At 54.6% G+C, this 15024-nt stretch overlaps 1 protein-coding gene across 3 annotated transcripts; it reads right to left on the reverse strand.

Moving 5' to 3' along the window:
* ROBO4 (roundabout guidance receptor 4) lies at window positions 1-14605 on the reverse strand. Of its 3 annotated transcripts, none has more exons than XM_052661870.1 (18): window positions 14489-14605; window positions 13579-13908; window positions 13216-13373; window positions 12918-13038; window positions 12276-12403; window positions 11954-12182; window positions 11593-11705; window positions 10734-10902; window positions 10407-10592; window positions 10232-10274; window positions 7761-7885; window positions 7364-7627; window positions 3173-3280; window positions 2853-2991; window positions 2474-2719; window positions 1987-2345; window positions 788-994; window positions 1-650 (listed from the first exon to the last, which is right to left on the reverse strand). In XM_052661870.1, exons 1-18 carry the CDS (start codon window positions 14550-14552, stop codon window positions 640-642), a joined length of 3000 nt encoding a protein of 999 aa, XP_052517830.1. In that variant the 5' UTR covers window positions 14553-14605; the 3' UTR covers window positions 1-639. The 3 variants fall into 3 exon arrangements, with proteins under 3 accessions (XP_052517830.1, XP_052517829.1, XP_052517831.1); XM_052661869.1 differs by having other exon boundaries at window positions 7749-7885; XM_052661871.1 differs by lacking the exons at window positions 11954-12182; window positions 12276-12403 and having other exon boundaries at window positions 7749-7885.
* Between the last annotated feature and the right edge of the window lie 419 nt (window positions 14606-15024).

Here is a 15024-nt window from a genome sequence, read left to right on the forward strand (position 1 = left end):
TCAACTCATCGCAGCTTTATGGTATCAAATTCCTCAGTGACAACAGTATCAGGAGGGTACATTCGTCCCACTTCAGCTTCCTCCCTGGATTCATCTTGAACCCTTTGCATTAGTGCCGAGGTCGGGCCTCACTGCCTCAGTGGAGCCCCTCTTTATGTCCCTTCACAGTGTGGTTGGGACGAGACCAGGAATGGACCGGAAAAGGCTGAGAGGAGGCCCTGAGATGCTCCCTGCTCCACAGTCCTTTCCCGTGAGCCAGTGTTGTCCTCCAGGAAGATGTCTGGCTCCCCCACTTCCTGTGACCCAGGCACGGCTGGGGCGGGGCACACACAGGATTTAGGGCTGCCTCTCTGGCCAAAATGACCTGCTTGTGGGCATGGATGGAGCAGAGGGAAAGGCGAGGGCTGCAAGCCAGGTGGAGATAACATTTTGCTCCTGGAGGCTGCAGGTCCGCTTTGTTCTTATTTTGTTTTGCTTTCATTTGTTCCCACAATCCGGGAGGGAGAACACCAGAGGCCAGGCAAGGTGGACCCCCACAACTGCAGCGAAGCATAGGCCAAGACCCGCAGTCCACAGTCCCGGCCAGTGGCTGATGGGAGAGGAAGGTCTAGTTCTCATCTTGGCAGTCAGGCGGTCAGTTCAGGAGAAGTCTAGGAGAAGTTGAAGGAGGTGGAGTTATCCCCCGCTGCTTCTTATTGCTCCTTCCAGACCCCTCTTGACTCCCCTGAACCACGATAAAACCCCTCCGGTCAAGATGGATTGCTGCATCAGCCAACGAGACACTTACCGCCAGCTTTGGGCACAGGAGAGCTGAGCTGACTTTTCTGGGAAGAGATCCGAGATTCAGGCAGCCAGGGAGGCAGCCCCCTTCCCAGCCACTGGGTGGGATTTTTCTCAATGTCCTCCAACCAGTCTGACCTCCACTCCCACGGGGTCAGGGAAAGGGTGGAAGTCAGAGAGAGGTCGTCCCGAGGGGAAGGAGGTGACGAAACGTCTGTTAGGGAGAGTAGAGATTTCTGTGGAGGGTTGGCCTTCACTCTTGGGGACTAGTTTAGGGCAGAAGATGTGGGGCTGCTTAAGGCATACACCTGACCCTAGACATAACCCAGTCCCACTCGGTGCATCACCCCAGTGCCACATCCCCAGGGTCCTCCGCCCTAGGGAGAGGAAGACGTTCATTGATTTCTTCGAGAGAACAGCTTGAACTCTCTTCTCCCAACTCGGCCCTGGCTTTCTGTCCTAGGTAATTCCTGCTCTCCTGTTTGCCACAATCCTGATTGCTTTTTTAGGGGAAGAATGCTAGGTCTAGGGGATATATGTCCGAGGAAGGGAACACTGAAGGGGCCGGGGGAGTCCTCACTACCTGCCGTTGACTCGGGAACGATGGTCCCGACCTGCTAGACAAATGAAACAGGGAGCCCAGCATCACCTCACCCAGCCATAGATGGGAGAGGAGGAAGGCTTTGACAGCTCAGCGGGATGTAAGAGACAGAACAGTACTTCCCACAGTGGATGAATCTGTCACTGGGCTGGGGAGGGCAACCTCTCCTGCACCCCACATTTGGTAAGAGGAAGGTCCTAGAGGTAGCAGAATGGACCATACAATTGGCTGCCTCCGGGCCTTTTTTTTTTTTTTTAATTATTTATTTGATTGTGTTGGGATGCTGGATCTAGTTCCCTGACCTGGTTCTGAACCCGGAACCCCTGCACAGGGATCATGGAGTCTTAGCCACTGGACCACCAAGGAAAGTCCCTGCCTCTGGGCTTTTAACTTGCAGAGTTTATCCTTGTTCTGGGTGATCTTGGGCAAGTTAATAAACCTATGGGACTTATAGTTCCCTCATTTGGAAAAGAATGATAAAGAATATTCCTCAGAGAGCTGCTGCGAATGCTGAATATATGGAAGGCACTTGGCCTGGGGGCTGGGACATAGTGACGATGGTGAGGATACTTCGACTCTTTGTCAAGGACAGTGATCTTACGTACCCGTGAAGACGCAGTCTGCTTCCCTCGGCTCCAGACCAAAGCCAAAGCTGTCCGCAGCCACGGCCAGGGCCCGGGCGAAGTGGGCATCAGCCAGGAAGGAGCCATCGGAGGAGCTGACCAGGCTGGCTCTGGCGCTGGGGCCGTTGTCCTCTGAGGCTGAGCCCCAGCCGTTGGCCAAGGAGCCCTCGCTGGGGGTGGGTGTGAGGCAGGGCCGAGGTGGGCACAGCAAGCCCCTCACCTCGGACCCCACCCCTCCTCCAGGCCTGCCCATGTCCGCTAGGTCTGAGGCCGTGGGGACGCTGATGTAGCCATAGGTGATGGGAGGGGAAGGCGCCCTTGGCATCGGAGAGACACTGTTCCTAGGGAGAGGTCAAAGGGGAGATGGCATGCTGTTGGGCAGGGGCAGAGACAGTCCAGTGAGGAAGGTGGAAGGCACACTCCTGCCTCCAGCTTATCTGTATGCTCTGGCTCCCCTCCGGCCACTCACCTGGGGGTCTCCTCACCCTCACTGAGCTCCAGGCTCAGGGCCACCTCCTCAGGGGTCAGCACACTGTCCTGATCCTCCCCCAGGGACGACAGCGACGAGCTGGACAGGCGGCTGGATGCTGGGCTGGGACCAGAGAGGGAAGAGGCCTGGGGGCTGGAGAGGTGGAGGGCACTGGAGGGAATGAGGGCGGGGACGGGGGCTGCTGGCGGTGGAGGGGAGGTGGGGGCTGGGGGCTCCACTGAGTGCCTGTTTGGGGTAAGACAGCAGGATGGTTAGTGCAGTTCTTCCGGTCCCTGCCGCCCCTCCCGCAGGCCCGCTCAGCAAACACCTCCCACATCCCCAGTGCCCCTCCCTGCTTCCTGACCCCAGGCCCTCTTACTGGGTCTGTTGACTCTGAGTGGGGGGTCCACGGGGAGCGATGGGTACTGGGGGCAAAGGGCGAGTCATCAGCTCACTGGAGGAGCTGAGGAGCTGTGGTCCCAGCGCCCGCCAGGCCACCAGAGCACGGGGCACAGCTCCTGGGGAACAAGAGCCTGGACGTGAGATCGCAGAACACTCACAGCCCCCAGGCCGCAGCTTGTCTGTCCCCACCCTGCACAGAGCCAGCCTCCTCAGGGACAGGAGAAGCCAGATGGAGGGGCTGGTGGGCCCCACACCATGCCTCACTCCCTCATTTGCCTCCCAGGGCCCTCCACTCACCTGGGCTTTGGGAAAAGTTCTTGGAGCCTCTGTTGCCCAAGTCGCAGGCCCAGAGCTCCGCAGGGTGGCTGGCTCGGAGCAGTGGGGAGCTGTTCGCCTGGTGCAACTCTGCAAAACAAAGAGTTGGGGGGCTGGTGGCCAATCCAGGTGGGCCTTTCAGATCCCAGCCATAGGCTCCGTCTTCAGCCTGATCATCCACTTAAGCTTTTCTCGGAATCCAGAAAGAAGAGAGAATCATCTCCCTCCATCCAGGCAGCTGTGATATAACAATGGAAGGAGCACTAGGCTTGGAGTTAAATCACCTGACTCATAGCCTGGCTCGGCCGAATAGTAGCTGTGTGACCTCAGATAAATGCATCAACCTTCCTGAGCCTGTTTTGTTTGTAACCAGCCACTTCAAAGGATGGTTTTACCAAGCAATTGAAAACATATTGGAAAGTTGCTGGCATCTAATAGATAATTTTAAAAACAATGCTGGGGATTTCCTTGGTGGTCCAGTGGCTAAGACTCTGCACTCCCTATGCAGGGGGCCCGTGTTTGATCCCTGGTCAGGGAACTAGATCCCACATGCTGCAATTAACAGCTGGCTGCAACTATAATAAAAGATCCTACGTGTTGCAGCTAGGACCCGGTGCCAAAAAAACAAATAATTAAAAAAAAAACCACCTCTCTACTGTGTACATGACAATTTCCTGATCTCTGTACCCTCACATCGCTACCTCCTCTTTAATGAATTTTGAGTCTGTGAAGGCAAGTACTCTTTCTTTCCTTGGAGAGAATCTGTTCATTTCCACTTCTCATGTGGTATATATTTCACATGGCTCTGGATAGTCTTGTCCTGATAAACCCAGTGTCTCTCACTTGGAGAGATGAGTTGAGCTCTCAAGTTGAGTTAAATGAGGAAGACAAAAGATGGGAGCCCCAGACCAGCCAGGTATGACGGGAGAGAGTCAGCTAATGGGAAGAGGAACTTTAGAGTAGGGCAATGTGTTGTTCTCACTCACGTGGGCAATGCCTTGCCTGTGGATATTCAATATGTGTTGAGTGAATGAGTGAATGGATGGATGACATTAGAGACGCAGGTGTAAACACAAGGTGAGAAGAATCATGTATGAGATGGCAGCTACCATCCGGCCCACGTGGCCACTTAGGAGACAGGGCTCTGAGGCTCTGAGTAAATCGTGGCAGTACAATAGCCCTGGCAGTGTGCACAGACTTCATCAGGCCAAAACCAAAATGGATCTAAGTTTAAGCCAGAAGAGAAACAGAGTGATAAAAGAAAGGGATTTCCCCAAGACCTGGACTAGGAGAACATCAATCAAAGAAGAAATAGCCTTCAGGTTAATGCCACATGATCAAAAGCCCAAAGCCCAGTTAGGAAAGGGGAGCAGAGACCAGGCAGGACTCCCGACACAGAGCTGTCAGTCTAATATAAAAGATGTGGGGGCCAGGATGGGCAGGTTCAGAGTGAGACAAAGCATTCATCAAGGATCCATCTGGGCCCTAGAAACCCATGTACAGTGGCCGGACCTTCTAAGCCACTGGATGAAAACTCACACAATGGCTAGACTTCCTCCACCAGAGTTTCCTTTTGCACTTTGGCTGGTTTAGCTTTTACTCATTTCCTTTAATTGTTGTATGACCCAGGGAGTCCTGGAGGCCAGCTTTGAGTGCTCCAACCCCCACTCTCACCCGCTTTGTCTTGTCTTGGGCCTGGCTTCTTACCTAAGCTCAGAAGTGGGGGCACATGCTGTTGGTGTTGATTTGTGTGGAAGGTGAGGGGAAAAGGCTGTATTTATCCCAGCTCATTTTATTTCTTCTAAAGGATTTTTGGAACCCCCCTCAAAAAAAAAAAAAAAAAAAAAAAAAAAAACCACACACACAAAAACCCTGCTTTCCACCTTGCTTGGAATTACTTGAATTTAGTGTCAAAATTATTTGAATTAAACTGTTATCAAAGTGAGGTGGAATCTTGTTGGGTATTCCTGAATTGTGATAGATATTTGTTTGAGTGAATTATTTAACGGGGATATTCAATATATGTATTGGCAAAGTGAACTAAGAATCTGACATAATGGATGAGACAGCTGTTGTCAGACTATTAGCACAGAGGTAAAGAAATCCAACAAGGCTCAGATAATAAGGAAAAGGAATAAGCAGCTCAAGGAGGGGCACCGAGAGAGGCTGCCAGTGTTCGAAGACAAAGAATTAGCAGACTTTTGGACTAGATGATAGCAGTAGGGGAGCTCCGTGCCTCTGGATGAGATATTTTCCCCCCACTATCAGGCTGTACTGCGTAGCCTGTGAGGTCTTAGCTTCCTAACCAGGGACTGAACCTGTGACCCCTGCAGTGGAAGTGCAGAGTCTTAACTGCTGGACCACAAGGAAAGTCCCTCTGGATGAGACCTTGTGGTTGTTGCTGTTGCCCACCAGCCCAAGGGAGTTACTATGCTGACCTCATCCTGGAGCAGTGATGACGTGGAGCCAGATGACGGAGAAAACGGGTGTGATGAGGACCTAAATCTCTAAGTGAGATTAGGAAACTTCGTCTCAGAACGGGAACCTTTCTTAACAACTGACCGTAGGAAGTTGCTCCTCTTTTTGGGCTAGCATTAATGTTTTCAAGTGGGACATACATTATATTCAAATCAGTGTGGTTATCCATGAAGAAGCTACTTTAAAAATGAGATTTATGCAACCTCTTTTTAGCTGGTATTTCATGATCACAGAAGATTCTAATGCAATAGCTCTGAGGCAAAGCTGGAAAGGATGCCAGCTTTGCTAATATTTAGAGTCATAAAATTCTGGATATTGGCCAAGTCCTTAATTACTCTAAATCCATATTTATCTTGATAAAAGTTGGATTATATCCACTTAACAAAACTGGCTGCTGAATGTTTATAAATCTTACTAATCAGTACAGGAGGCTCATGGAGATGGCAGAGAGTGAAGTCAATGTTCAGAAATGGAGAAACAGAGTCAGCCGAGAGAACAGTTTCCCCAGGGGTGCTCCCAGAGAGATTCAAAGTAACTTTTGGAAGCAGATGATTCTGGTTTCAAATTTGAGAGCTGCAGCTTATGGACATAGGGTTTTAAACAAGCTACCCCATTCTGATCCTCTTTCCTTATCTGTAAAATTAGAGAAATAACACCTTGCCAATGTGTTGTGAGGATTCAATAAGGTAACAAATATGAGTAAGGCACCTAACATAGAGTAGTTGCTGAAGAAATAGAGACTATACTTATTTCTCTCTGGAAAGTCAAAGCAGATAGCCGGAAGTCAGAAGAGAAATCTGGACAGAAAGGAAATGCTCATTCTCTGGGACGCGAGCTGGGAGTCGGTACCGGGGCGAGACCCATACATCGTGCATAGCACATATGTACACATTACATAGTACAGAGGTCATGCAAGCCTGAGGTTTCGTGCTAGCACTAGCCACATTCCTCCAGGTTCTAGAATTACCCGTGTGCTGGTCAGGCACGTTCATTAGACTTGGAGCTGGTAGAGAGCAAGGATTCTGTACTGTGTTCCCCTATCCCCTATCCCACCCTGTTGCTGTTGCTGCTGCTAAGTCGCTTCAGTCATGTCCGACTCTGTGCGACCCCAGGGACGGCAGCCCACCAGGCTCCCCCGTCCCTGGGATTCTCCAGGCAAGAACACTGGAGTGGGTTGCCATTTCCTGCTCCATCCCACCCCTAGTGGTGCTCATTCGGTATTTGCTGAATTGAGCTAACTGCAGAAACAGGGCTCACTGCTAGTGTGCAAAACCCAAGCAAGAGCCCCGTGTAAAGAAAATCTGAGGCCTAGGGCTTCCCTGGTGGTCTGGTTGTTAAGAATCTGTTGGCAATGCAGGGGCCATGGGTTCGATCCCTGGTTGGGGAGGTAGGATCCCACATGCCTCGTAGCAACCAAGCCTACTGGCTGCAACTACTGAAGCTCCCACAACAAGAGAGAGAGAGTCCGTGCACAGCAACAAAGATGACGCATGAATTAAAGAAGATCCTGCGTGGCTCAACAAAGACCCAAAGAAAGAAAGAAAGAAAAACTGAGGCCAGCATACTCCTGTCTGGGTGCACGGTAATAGGTGCCCATTAGGACAGACTGTGGGTAGAGGGCAGCCCACGATTAGCACTGAGGCTCCTGTCCCCCATACACCCAGATTCAGGCTGCGTGCATCCTCCCATTCTTACCCTGCTTCTTTCTGGCCTTCCAGGCCTCTGCAGGGGCCAGAGACAAGCGTGGGGAAGAGAGGCCCCGGCGGCCACAGAGGCTGTCCGAACTGGGCCAGGGGCTGGAGAGCTGAGCCAGCTGGGGTGTGAGCCGCCTGGCAGCTGGGGCCTGGGGGCTTGGCCGGGCTGGGGGGCTGGAAGGCCCCTCGGCGATGAGGGAGCCATAGAAAGTGCTGGTGTCAGGAAGCAGGGGCACCCCAGGGCTTCGGGGATCCCAGGAGATCACTGAGGTAAACAATGACAGGAGGGATTCCGGTGAATGCAGCCCACCCATGCCCCCCTTTCTCCAGCACCCGGCTCAGCTGCTAGGCCCCCTAACCCCACCCCTGGGGGAGGGCACGCGCACAAGAGCGGCGACCATCTAGCGGGTCCCGGGGGTCCACTCCAAGCCGACTGCTGAGGCTGCTGCTGCTGCTGAGGTCTCGAGAGCCGGAGGTGGAGCGCCACGTGTCCGCCAGCCAGGGGGAGTCGCTGTGATCCATCCTGGACAATGGGGGGCGGGGTAGAGAAGCAGGTGGAGGGAAAACGTGATAGGTCAAGACCTGAGCTCAGCAGGTAGTGAAAGGGTGGAGTAGATGGCGGTACCAGCTTTATTCTCACTGCTTTTCAGGCCCCCTCAGACTCCTTAAGATCTCTGATCTGCTGTCCCAAACTCAGCGATCCTTTCTTGTCCTGAGATCAGGGGATGTCCAAGTTGCCCCAGAGCTGGGAGGTATCACAGACAGATGGCTGTGTGCTGAGACAGAAAGAGTACACATCGGGAGCCAGATCTGGTGCCGCCTAGCTGTGCAACCCAGGGCCAGCTCAGTCTATTAGCCTCTCTAAGCCCTGGTTCCTCCAACAGTAAGACCTTCCTCACAAGGCTAATGCTGTAAGCTGAGATGAAGAAGTGAGACATCACTCGGCCAGGAGTGCAGGAGTTTGCAACCTGAATATTGGCTCCTCTGTCTCTAGCCTGGTTCCCTTTGGATGGGGCGCCATGCTGGCGGGAATCAGACCAAAGCACTTCTCTGCCTAAAACCCTCAGTGGCTCCCCATGTACGAAGATGGAGCCCAGCTGCCTAGCGTGGCTAACAGGGCCCTCATTGGCCTAGCTTCCAGCTCCTCAGCTTTATCTTTCGCTCTGATCTATCCTATAGCAGAGGCCCTAGCCCAACCAAAAGGCTTGTCTTTCCCTATAAATAGCAGGCTATTTCTTGCTATTCCCTTGGTCTTTCCTCTTTATTTCAGCTTTAACTTTCTTGTGTGTGTGTGTTTTTAATATAATTGCTTTACAGTGTTGTCTTAGTTACTGCTGTACAATGAAGTCAATCAGCCATATACTTACATATATCTTCTCCCTCTTGGACCTGCCTCCCACCCACCCCCATCCCACCCTCTAGATCACCAGAGAGCCCCAAGTTGAGCTCCCTGTGCTTTATAGCAGCTTCCCACCAGCTCGCTATTTTATACCTGCAGTCAGGGGAAATGTGAAAGTTCCCCACCCAGCCCCCTCCTTGTACTCATACGTGTTTCTGCACTCCCAGCTCGGGATTGCATTTATGCTAGTGTGCCTGTCTCGGCTAGACTGAGTGTTCTCCTGGCAGATAGCGACTCTTCTAAAGAAATGAATGAACAAGGTGATCAGAATGGAATCTCCCTTGAGGAAAAGGATGATGTTCCAGGGGAGACGGGGAAAGTTCAGGAAGGCTCAGACTAAGCCCAGGAAGTAGCTGGAAGAGAAAAACCAGGGAGCACAGAACAACACAGGAACACAGTATCAGCCGGCACAGAACCTTGCTCTGGGCTGAGAGACTAACAGCAAAAGGGGAGCCTGAGAGCTGGCCCTTAATAGGCGCTTGATGCACTTCTGTTGAAAGATGCAGATGTGGAATGTGAAGTCTCTCAGATGAACTCTAATGAGATAAAGAGCAAGAGAGGTGGGCAGAGGTGAAGTGGTTTAGTGCAAAACTCAGCCAGTAGGAGAAAACAAAGGATGTTTTGCTTCTTAGTGTCTTGTCTCATAACTGGAGACTTGCTCTGGCAGCCAAACGCACTCAGAGCAGATGGGTGGATACCTGCAGGCGGGCTGCGTTATTGAGAACAAGGAGTAAGAAGTTTCACATGGGGACAGAGTGCCCTCTGCTGGAACTGTGGGTGGATTAGTGTGAAAGAAAGATGCCTCAGTGGGGGTAGGTGATTGCTGAACTCAAAGGTACCGCTAGGTCGATGCTGAATGTACAGAGAGAATGAGAAATCAGACTGGTCCTCCCGTGCTAGCTATTCTCCATCCAGCAGGAGAGTGCAGTAAGTATTAATGAGAGCTCAGTAACAAGAGCACCAGATTAGGGGTTCAGAAGGCAGGTACTGGCCATGTAACCTTGTCTGGGTGGGGCCACTCACCTGTCAGATGGTGTGATAGTGACATTAATGAAAGAGAAATTAATTCTCACTTGAAGTTCAGGGGAGATTCAGCTGTTAGGATGACAAATTGCCTGGCGGGAGGGGAGACGGGGCTTCCCAGGTGGCGTTAGTGGTAGAGAACCCGCCTGCCAATGCAGGAGATGTAAGAATCGTGGGTTCAGTCCCTGGGCTGGGAAGGTCCCCTGGAGGAGGGCCGGGCAACCCACTCCAGTATTCTTGCCTGGAGAATCCCATGGACAGAGGTGCCTGGGGGGCTACAGTACATGGGGTTGCAAAGAAGTGCCTGGTGGGCTACAGTGCATGGAGTCGCAAGGAGTCAGACACAGCATGCAGGGGAGAGGAATGCTTCAACCAGTTCTCTGTCCCAGCTCCACTGTCCCTCGGCCCCTCAGCCCCTCCCTCACCTCTGCCCCTTTCCTGTCTCACCTGTGTTTTAAGATGGCATCTTCACTGGTGTACCTGTACAGACCTGGAAGAGGGCAAGAGGAAGGGTCCGCCCAGAGTCTCCAGCACCTGGCTAGAGGCCCAAAGCTCTGTTGCATTCTGGCAGGACCCAGAGAAGGCCAGCCAGTCCGCCTGGGAGGGCGCTTCACCTGCTCACCTGGGCCCAGGCGCACCCCAGCTCGGCGCCGGCGGTGGATGCACACGGCAGTGCCCAGCAGCAGCAGCCACAGCACAACGCCCCCGCTGGCAATGACCTCTGGCCGCTTCAAGGCTGCCCACAGCTGCTCCAGGGTCCATGGGCTATGCGCACTGGGTTGCTGGGCAGCTCGCTCCATGGCCTGCTCTGTAAGGGAATTCGAGCTCAGGATGAGGCAATGAAGATGGGCAGACAAGGGGGGAGGAGCTGGCAGCATGAGCAGGGAGAGGGAATGGTGGAAAGGGGGCCGGGATGGGTCTGGGTGGGGCCAGAGGGCACTGTCCTCACCTAATAGGAGGCAGACAGGGCTGCTGGGCTGCCCAGCGCCTGCGCCAGTGACTGCAGCCACTTGCACGCAGTAGGAACCTGACATGTGCGTGGCAATCTCCAGCTGGGTCTGCTCACCCACCACGGTCCAGTTGGCCGGGGGCAACGAGGTGTTGCCCAGGCTCCAGACCTGAAACACAAACAGAGATGAGCTTGCCCCCCTCCAAAACCATCACAGCAGTTAAGCCCCTTCATCTGCAGATCAGATTCTGGGTATGTGGCCACCCTGTCCTGGCATTCACCTGGAGACACCCCCACATGCACCCATCCTTCCTATTTCCTTCTCCCCTACAAAGTGGGTGAGACTTCTCTCTAGACTGAGGGACAAAAGCAATCTTCCAAAGTAGGTGTTAGACCAGTGGTTCACACAGATCAGTGTGATTTAGGATCACTTGGAGGGTTTGTTAAAATCCAGATTGCCAGACCCATCTCTGACATTCTGACCCACAAAGCCTGTCAACGGACCAGAGGATCTGCATTCTAACAAGTTCTCAGACAATGCTGATGTTGCTGGTCCAGAAATCACACTCTGGCACCACTGCCTTAGAAATGGAGAGCCAGTCACAGCCTGGTTTGGTCCCTGTTCTGTTTTCCCGCACTTGTGACCCTAGCCTCACTTTCCATGTCTGTAGACCTGGGATAACAACCCAGGATGGGCTGTGAGATGAAATGAGGTCATGTGGGTAAGCGCTTGGCAGTGTCTGGCAAAGAGTAGAGTCTGTGCTCCGCTGGGCAGGTGCCATTTCTTAGTGCCAAGAGCCAGGGAAGAGGGAAGTCTTGGCAACACTATGGAGGGGTGCGTCAGCTTGGGGGGGGGTACCTGGTAGCCACGGATGATGCCGTTGTGGTTTTCAGCAGGTGGTGGGACCCAGCTCACAAGGATACTGCCGTTGCCAGGTTTTAGGGTCACCTCCTGGGGAGGGGCACTGGGCACTGAGGGGGAGGGAGACAAGCTGTAAGGAATGCTGAAGGAATCCTCGGGAATCTCTTTTAGAGAAAAGAGCAGGACTGGGGACATAAGGTCCGAGCCATACTGACAAGAACAAGAGCTTCTCTCAGCTCTGTTTTCAGAGCCAGGACAAGAGGGGGCCCAGGAGTGGAAGTCACTATTCCTCTTCCTCCTGACTACAGAAAGGGGCTGGGGGGTATATCACTGGGTTCTGGAAGCATCTGTTCCTGACCTTGTTCAGGCAGCCTCAGGAGCAGCACGTTGCTGTCGGGGCCTTGAGCGCGGCCAGAGGACGGTCTCACTTTGAACTCGTAGTCTTGGCCCCAGTGGAGGCCCCCAAGCTCTGCGCTCTGCCAGCCAGCCAGCAGGGCCTCTGCCCACGGGGCTCCCTGGCCCCCAGGGGCGGCCTGGGTCCTGAACAGGACTGTGTAGGACTGAGCAGGTGCAGCGGGGCCGCTCACCTGGGGAAGACGGAGGGTGGGGAGGACTCAGGGCTCTTGGGAGCAGCACTTTCCGGAGCTGTGACTGTTCCAGCCCTAGGTCCCGGGCCTCACCTTCCAGCTGAGCCATACAGCTGGCCCGGGCTTGGTGCCCTTCTTGGGGTCTGGGTTCAGCAGGGTCACGTTTTCCAGCTGAATGTGCACAGCCAGAAGCTCCAGGGGCTCCTTGTAGTCCTGGGGCTCTGGGAGCACACAGGTTGGGGATGGGCTCATAGGTCAGGGGGAAGAAATTGAAGAGTGGAGCATACCTCAGCCACAGAGGAGCCAGATCTCCCAGACTGCTCCCATCATGAGCTCTCCAACGTCTATCCATCCTCAGATGGAGGAAGATGATGATTTAGCAGCTCAGTCGTGTCCGACTCTTGCAACTCCATGGACTGTGGCCCACCGGGCTCCTCTGTCCATGGGATTCTCCAGGCAAGAACACTGGAGTGGGTTGCCATTCCCTTCTCCAGGAGATCTTCCCGACCCAGGGATCAAACCTGGGTCTCCTGCACTGCAGGGAGATTCTTTACCAACTGAGGGTAAAGGAAGCCCTCGGATGGAGGAACCGCCCCTAAATGAGGTCCCCACCACTCTGACCCTGATCCTGGGTCAAACCCCCACATCCCCTAACCCCAGCCCAAACCAGAGGGCACCACGCTAACTGGTGCCCCCCACCTTGGCCCTGGCCTTTGCCAACCGCCCTCCCCTTACCCTGGATGGACACCCTGGCCACCCGGCTCTGCCGTCGTCCTGCACTGTTGGTGGCCACACACATGTAGGTCCCTGCGTCACTCTTCTCTGCTCTTGCCATCAGCAGGGAGCCTTGGGACACCTGTCAGGACCAGGTGTCTTGTGAAGTCTCCCACGTGGGGAGGAAGGCCTAAGGCCTCACGGCTGCCCCTTCCTCAAATACTGCAGGAGACATGGGGCTGGGGGGTTGGGGTCAGGCCTTCAGGTGTACACAGCTGTGGCCTGGACAGGGTGAGGTTTGGGAAGGGGCTACACTCACCGAGTGCCGCCCTGGCTGCAGGGCCAGGGGTTTCTCATCCTTCCACCATGAGACAGTGGGCTCTGGGTGGCCCCACGGCGGCTCGCACTGCAGAAGCACCTGCTCGCCCACTGCAGCCACTGTGTCCCGAGGCTGGACCTGGAAATCCTCCTGGAGGACTGTGAGGAGGACAGAGGGCTGGCACACAGCAGGCCCCAGCCCTTCCATCCAGGCCCCACCTTGGCACTGCCAACCTGCTCTGTATAACCTACCCTTGGGCTCTGCCTTGTGCTGAACTCTTCAGAGCCCCACCTCCCAGGTCTCCCATCTAGGACCGCCCCGTACCCAGCCCTCCCCTCCCAAGTCTCCCCACCCAGGCCTCACCAGCCATGGACAGCCGTGCGCCCCGGCTCACTGCCGTGCCCAGCCGGTTGCTGGCCTCACAGGTGTAGACTCCCAGGTCCGTGGATCGGGTGCGGTCATCGTGGGCACGTCCCCGGGGAGGGGGCCGCAGAAGCAGGAGGGTTCCGTCCGGGAGGAGGTGGTGAACGTCTGGGGGCACCATGCTCAGGGGGTGCCCGTCCAGCAGCCAGCGGATGGTGGGAGGTGGCTGACCTGAGGCCCGGCATCTCATCCTGGCCGGGTCGGGGCCCTGGAACAGCTGGTCCTCAGGATGGACTAGGATCTGGGGTGGGAAATCCTGGGCCATGCTTCCTGGGGAAAGAAAAGGAGGTGGGGCCCAGTCCGACTACCAGTAGGGCCCTCAAACCCCTGCATGTCTCATCTGCCTCCTCGTGTCTGAAAACGAGTTCCCAAATAACATACTGGGGACGTGAGGGCGATCTGGTTGTCACATCTGTCACCCCAGGGTTGACTCGGCTGATCTGGCTGGCTAGGCGGGAGTCCCTTTCTTTCCTCACCACTCTGTGTGTGTCCCTCCCGAAGCTATGCTATCAGGCAAAGAGGACGACCATCCATGATAGAGAAGGACCGGTCTTCAGTCAAGAGTACAAGCTGCGCTCTCCTGGTAGCACCTCCAAACAAGCTCCTAGATAACATGCTGGGAGGGAGGTGAGAGGCCCAGTGTGCACGCGTGGCACGCAGTGAGGGCCTGTGAAGCTCTCAGTCTGTTTGTCTCTCTGTCTCACACTTAACAGCACCACCATCATCATCACCATTGTCTCTGCTACCCCCACCGCCAAAGGGAAACAGAGGCGTAAGGGCCTCCCCCGCCTCAGCCAGGCCTTGGATCAGGGGTGCGCGGCTAGGAGCAGGGAGGCCCAGCCGTACTCACCCGTGAGGAGCAGGAGAGGCAGGGCCCAGTGGACCCCGAAGAGGCGCGCTCCTCCAGAGCCCATGGCTGCTCTCGGGGCTCTGAGCTGGTCCGCAGCACTTGGTCCTACTGCTCTGAGCTCGTAGCGGCGGGGGAAGGAGGGGCGGGGCGGGCTGGTGGTGGTTGTTTGTGACCGAGACTCTGCCCCAGGAGGGAAGCAGCTTTGAGGAAACCGATGCTTCCTGCCCGGGCTTCAGGGCCTTGGAGAACTGGGAGGAGACCAGAGGAGACAGGCTCTATGACCTTGACCCGCATAACCTCTGACTCTAACCTCAAACCCTAGTCTGGGATTTCCTAGAGGTAATCCTAACTGTAACTCCAGCAGTTTCGATCCTTTAACTCCAAGCCTCTAGTGAACCATTCAATCCCAATCCCAATTCCTTTGTTTCCAGATTACTCCTCACCCCTACCCCACTGCTCGAGTGGATTAGAAACCCAGCCCTGAGATCTCAGGGCACGGGCATTCTGAGGCTAAGGGTAGAGAAAAGCGACAAGGA

Source organism: Budorcas taxicolor, chromosome 25, assembly GCF_023091745.1.
Source record: "Budorcas taxicolor isolate Tak-1 chromosome 25, Takin1.1, whole genome shotgun sequence".
Classification (NCBI taxonomy): domain Eukaryota; kingdom Metazoa; phylum Chordata; class Mammalia; order Artiodactyla; family Bovidae; genus Budorcas; species Budorcas taxicolor.

Bases quoted from the DNA above. Each gene is read 5' to 3' on its own strand.
- ROBO4 (XM_052661869.1), bottom strand. From the start codon at position 14,552: ATGGGCTCTGGAGGAGCGCGCCTCTTCGGGGTCCACTGGGCCCTGCCT. The intron at 13,909-14,488 runs GTGAGTACGGCT...TTCTTTCCCCAG, and splicing joins GCCTCTCCTGCTCCTCACGG to GAAGCATGGCCCAGGATTTC. The intron at 7,886-10,231 runs GTGAGACAGGAA...CCCATTGTCCAG, and splicing joins GATGCCATCTTAAAACACAG to GATGGATCACAGCGACTCCC.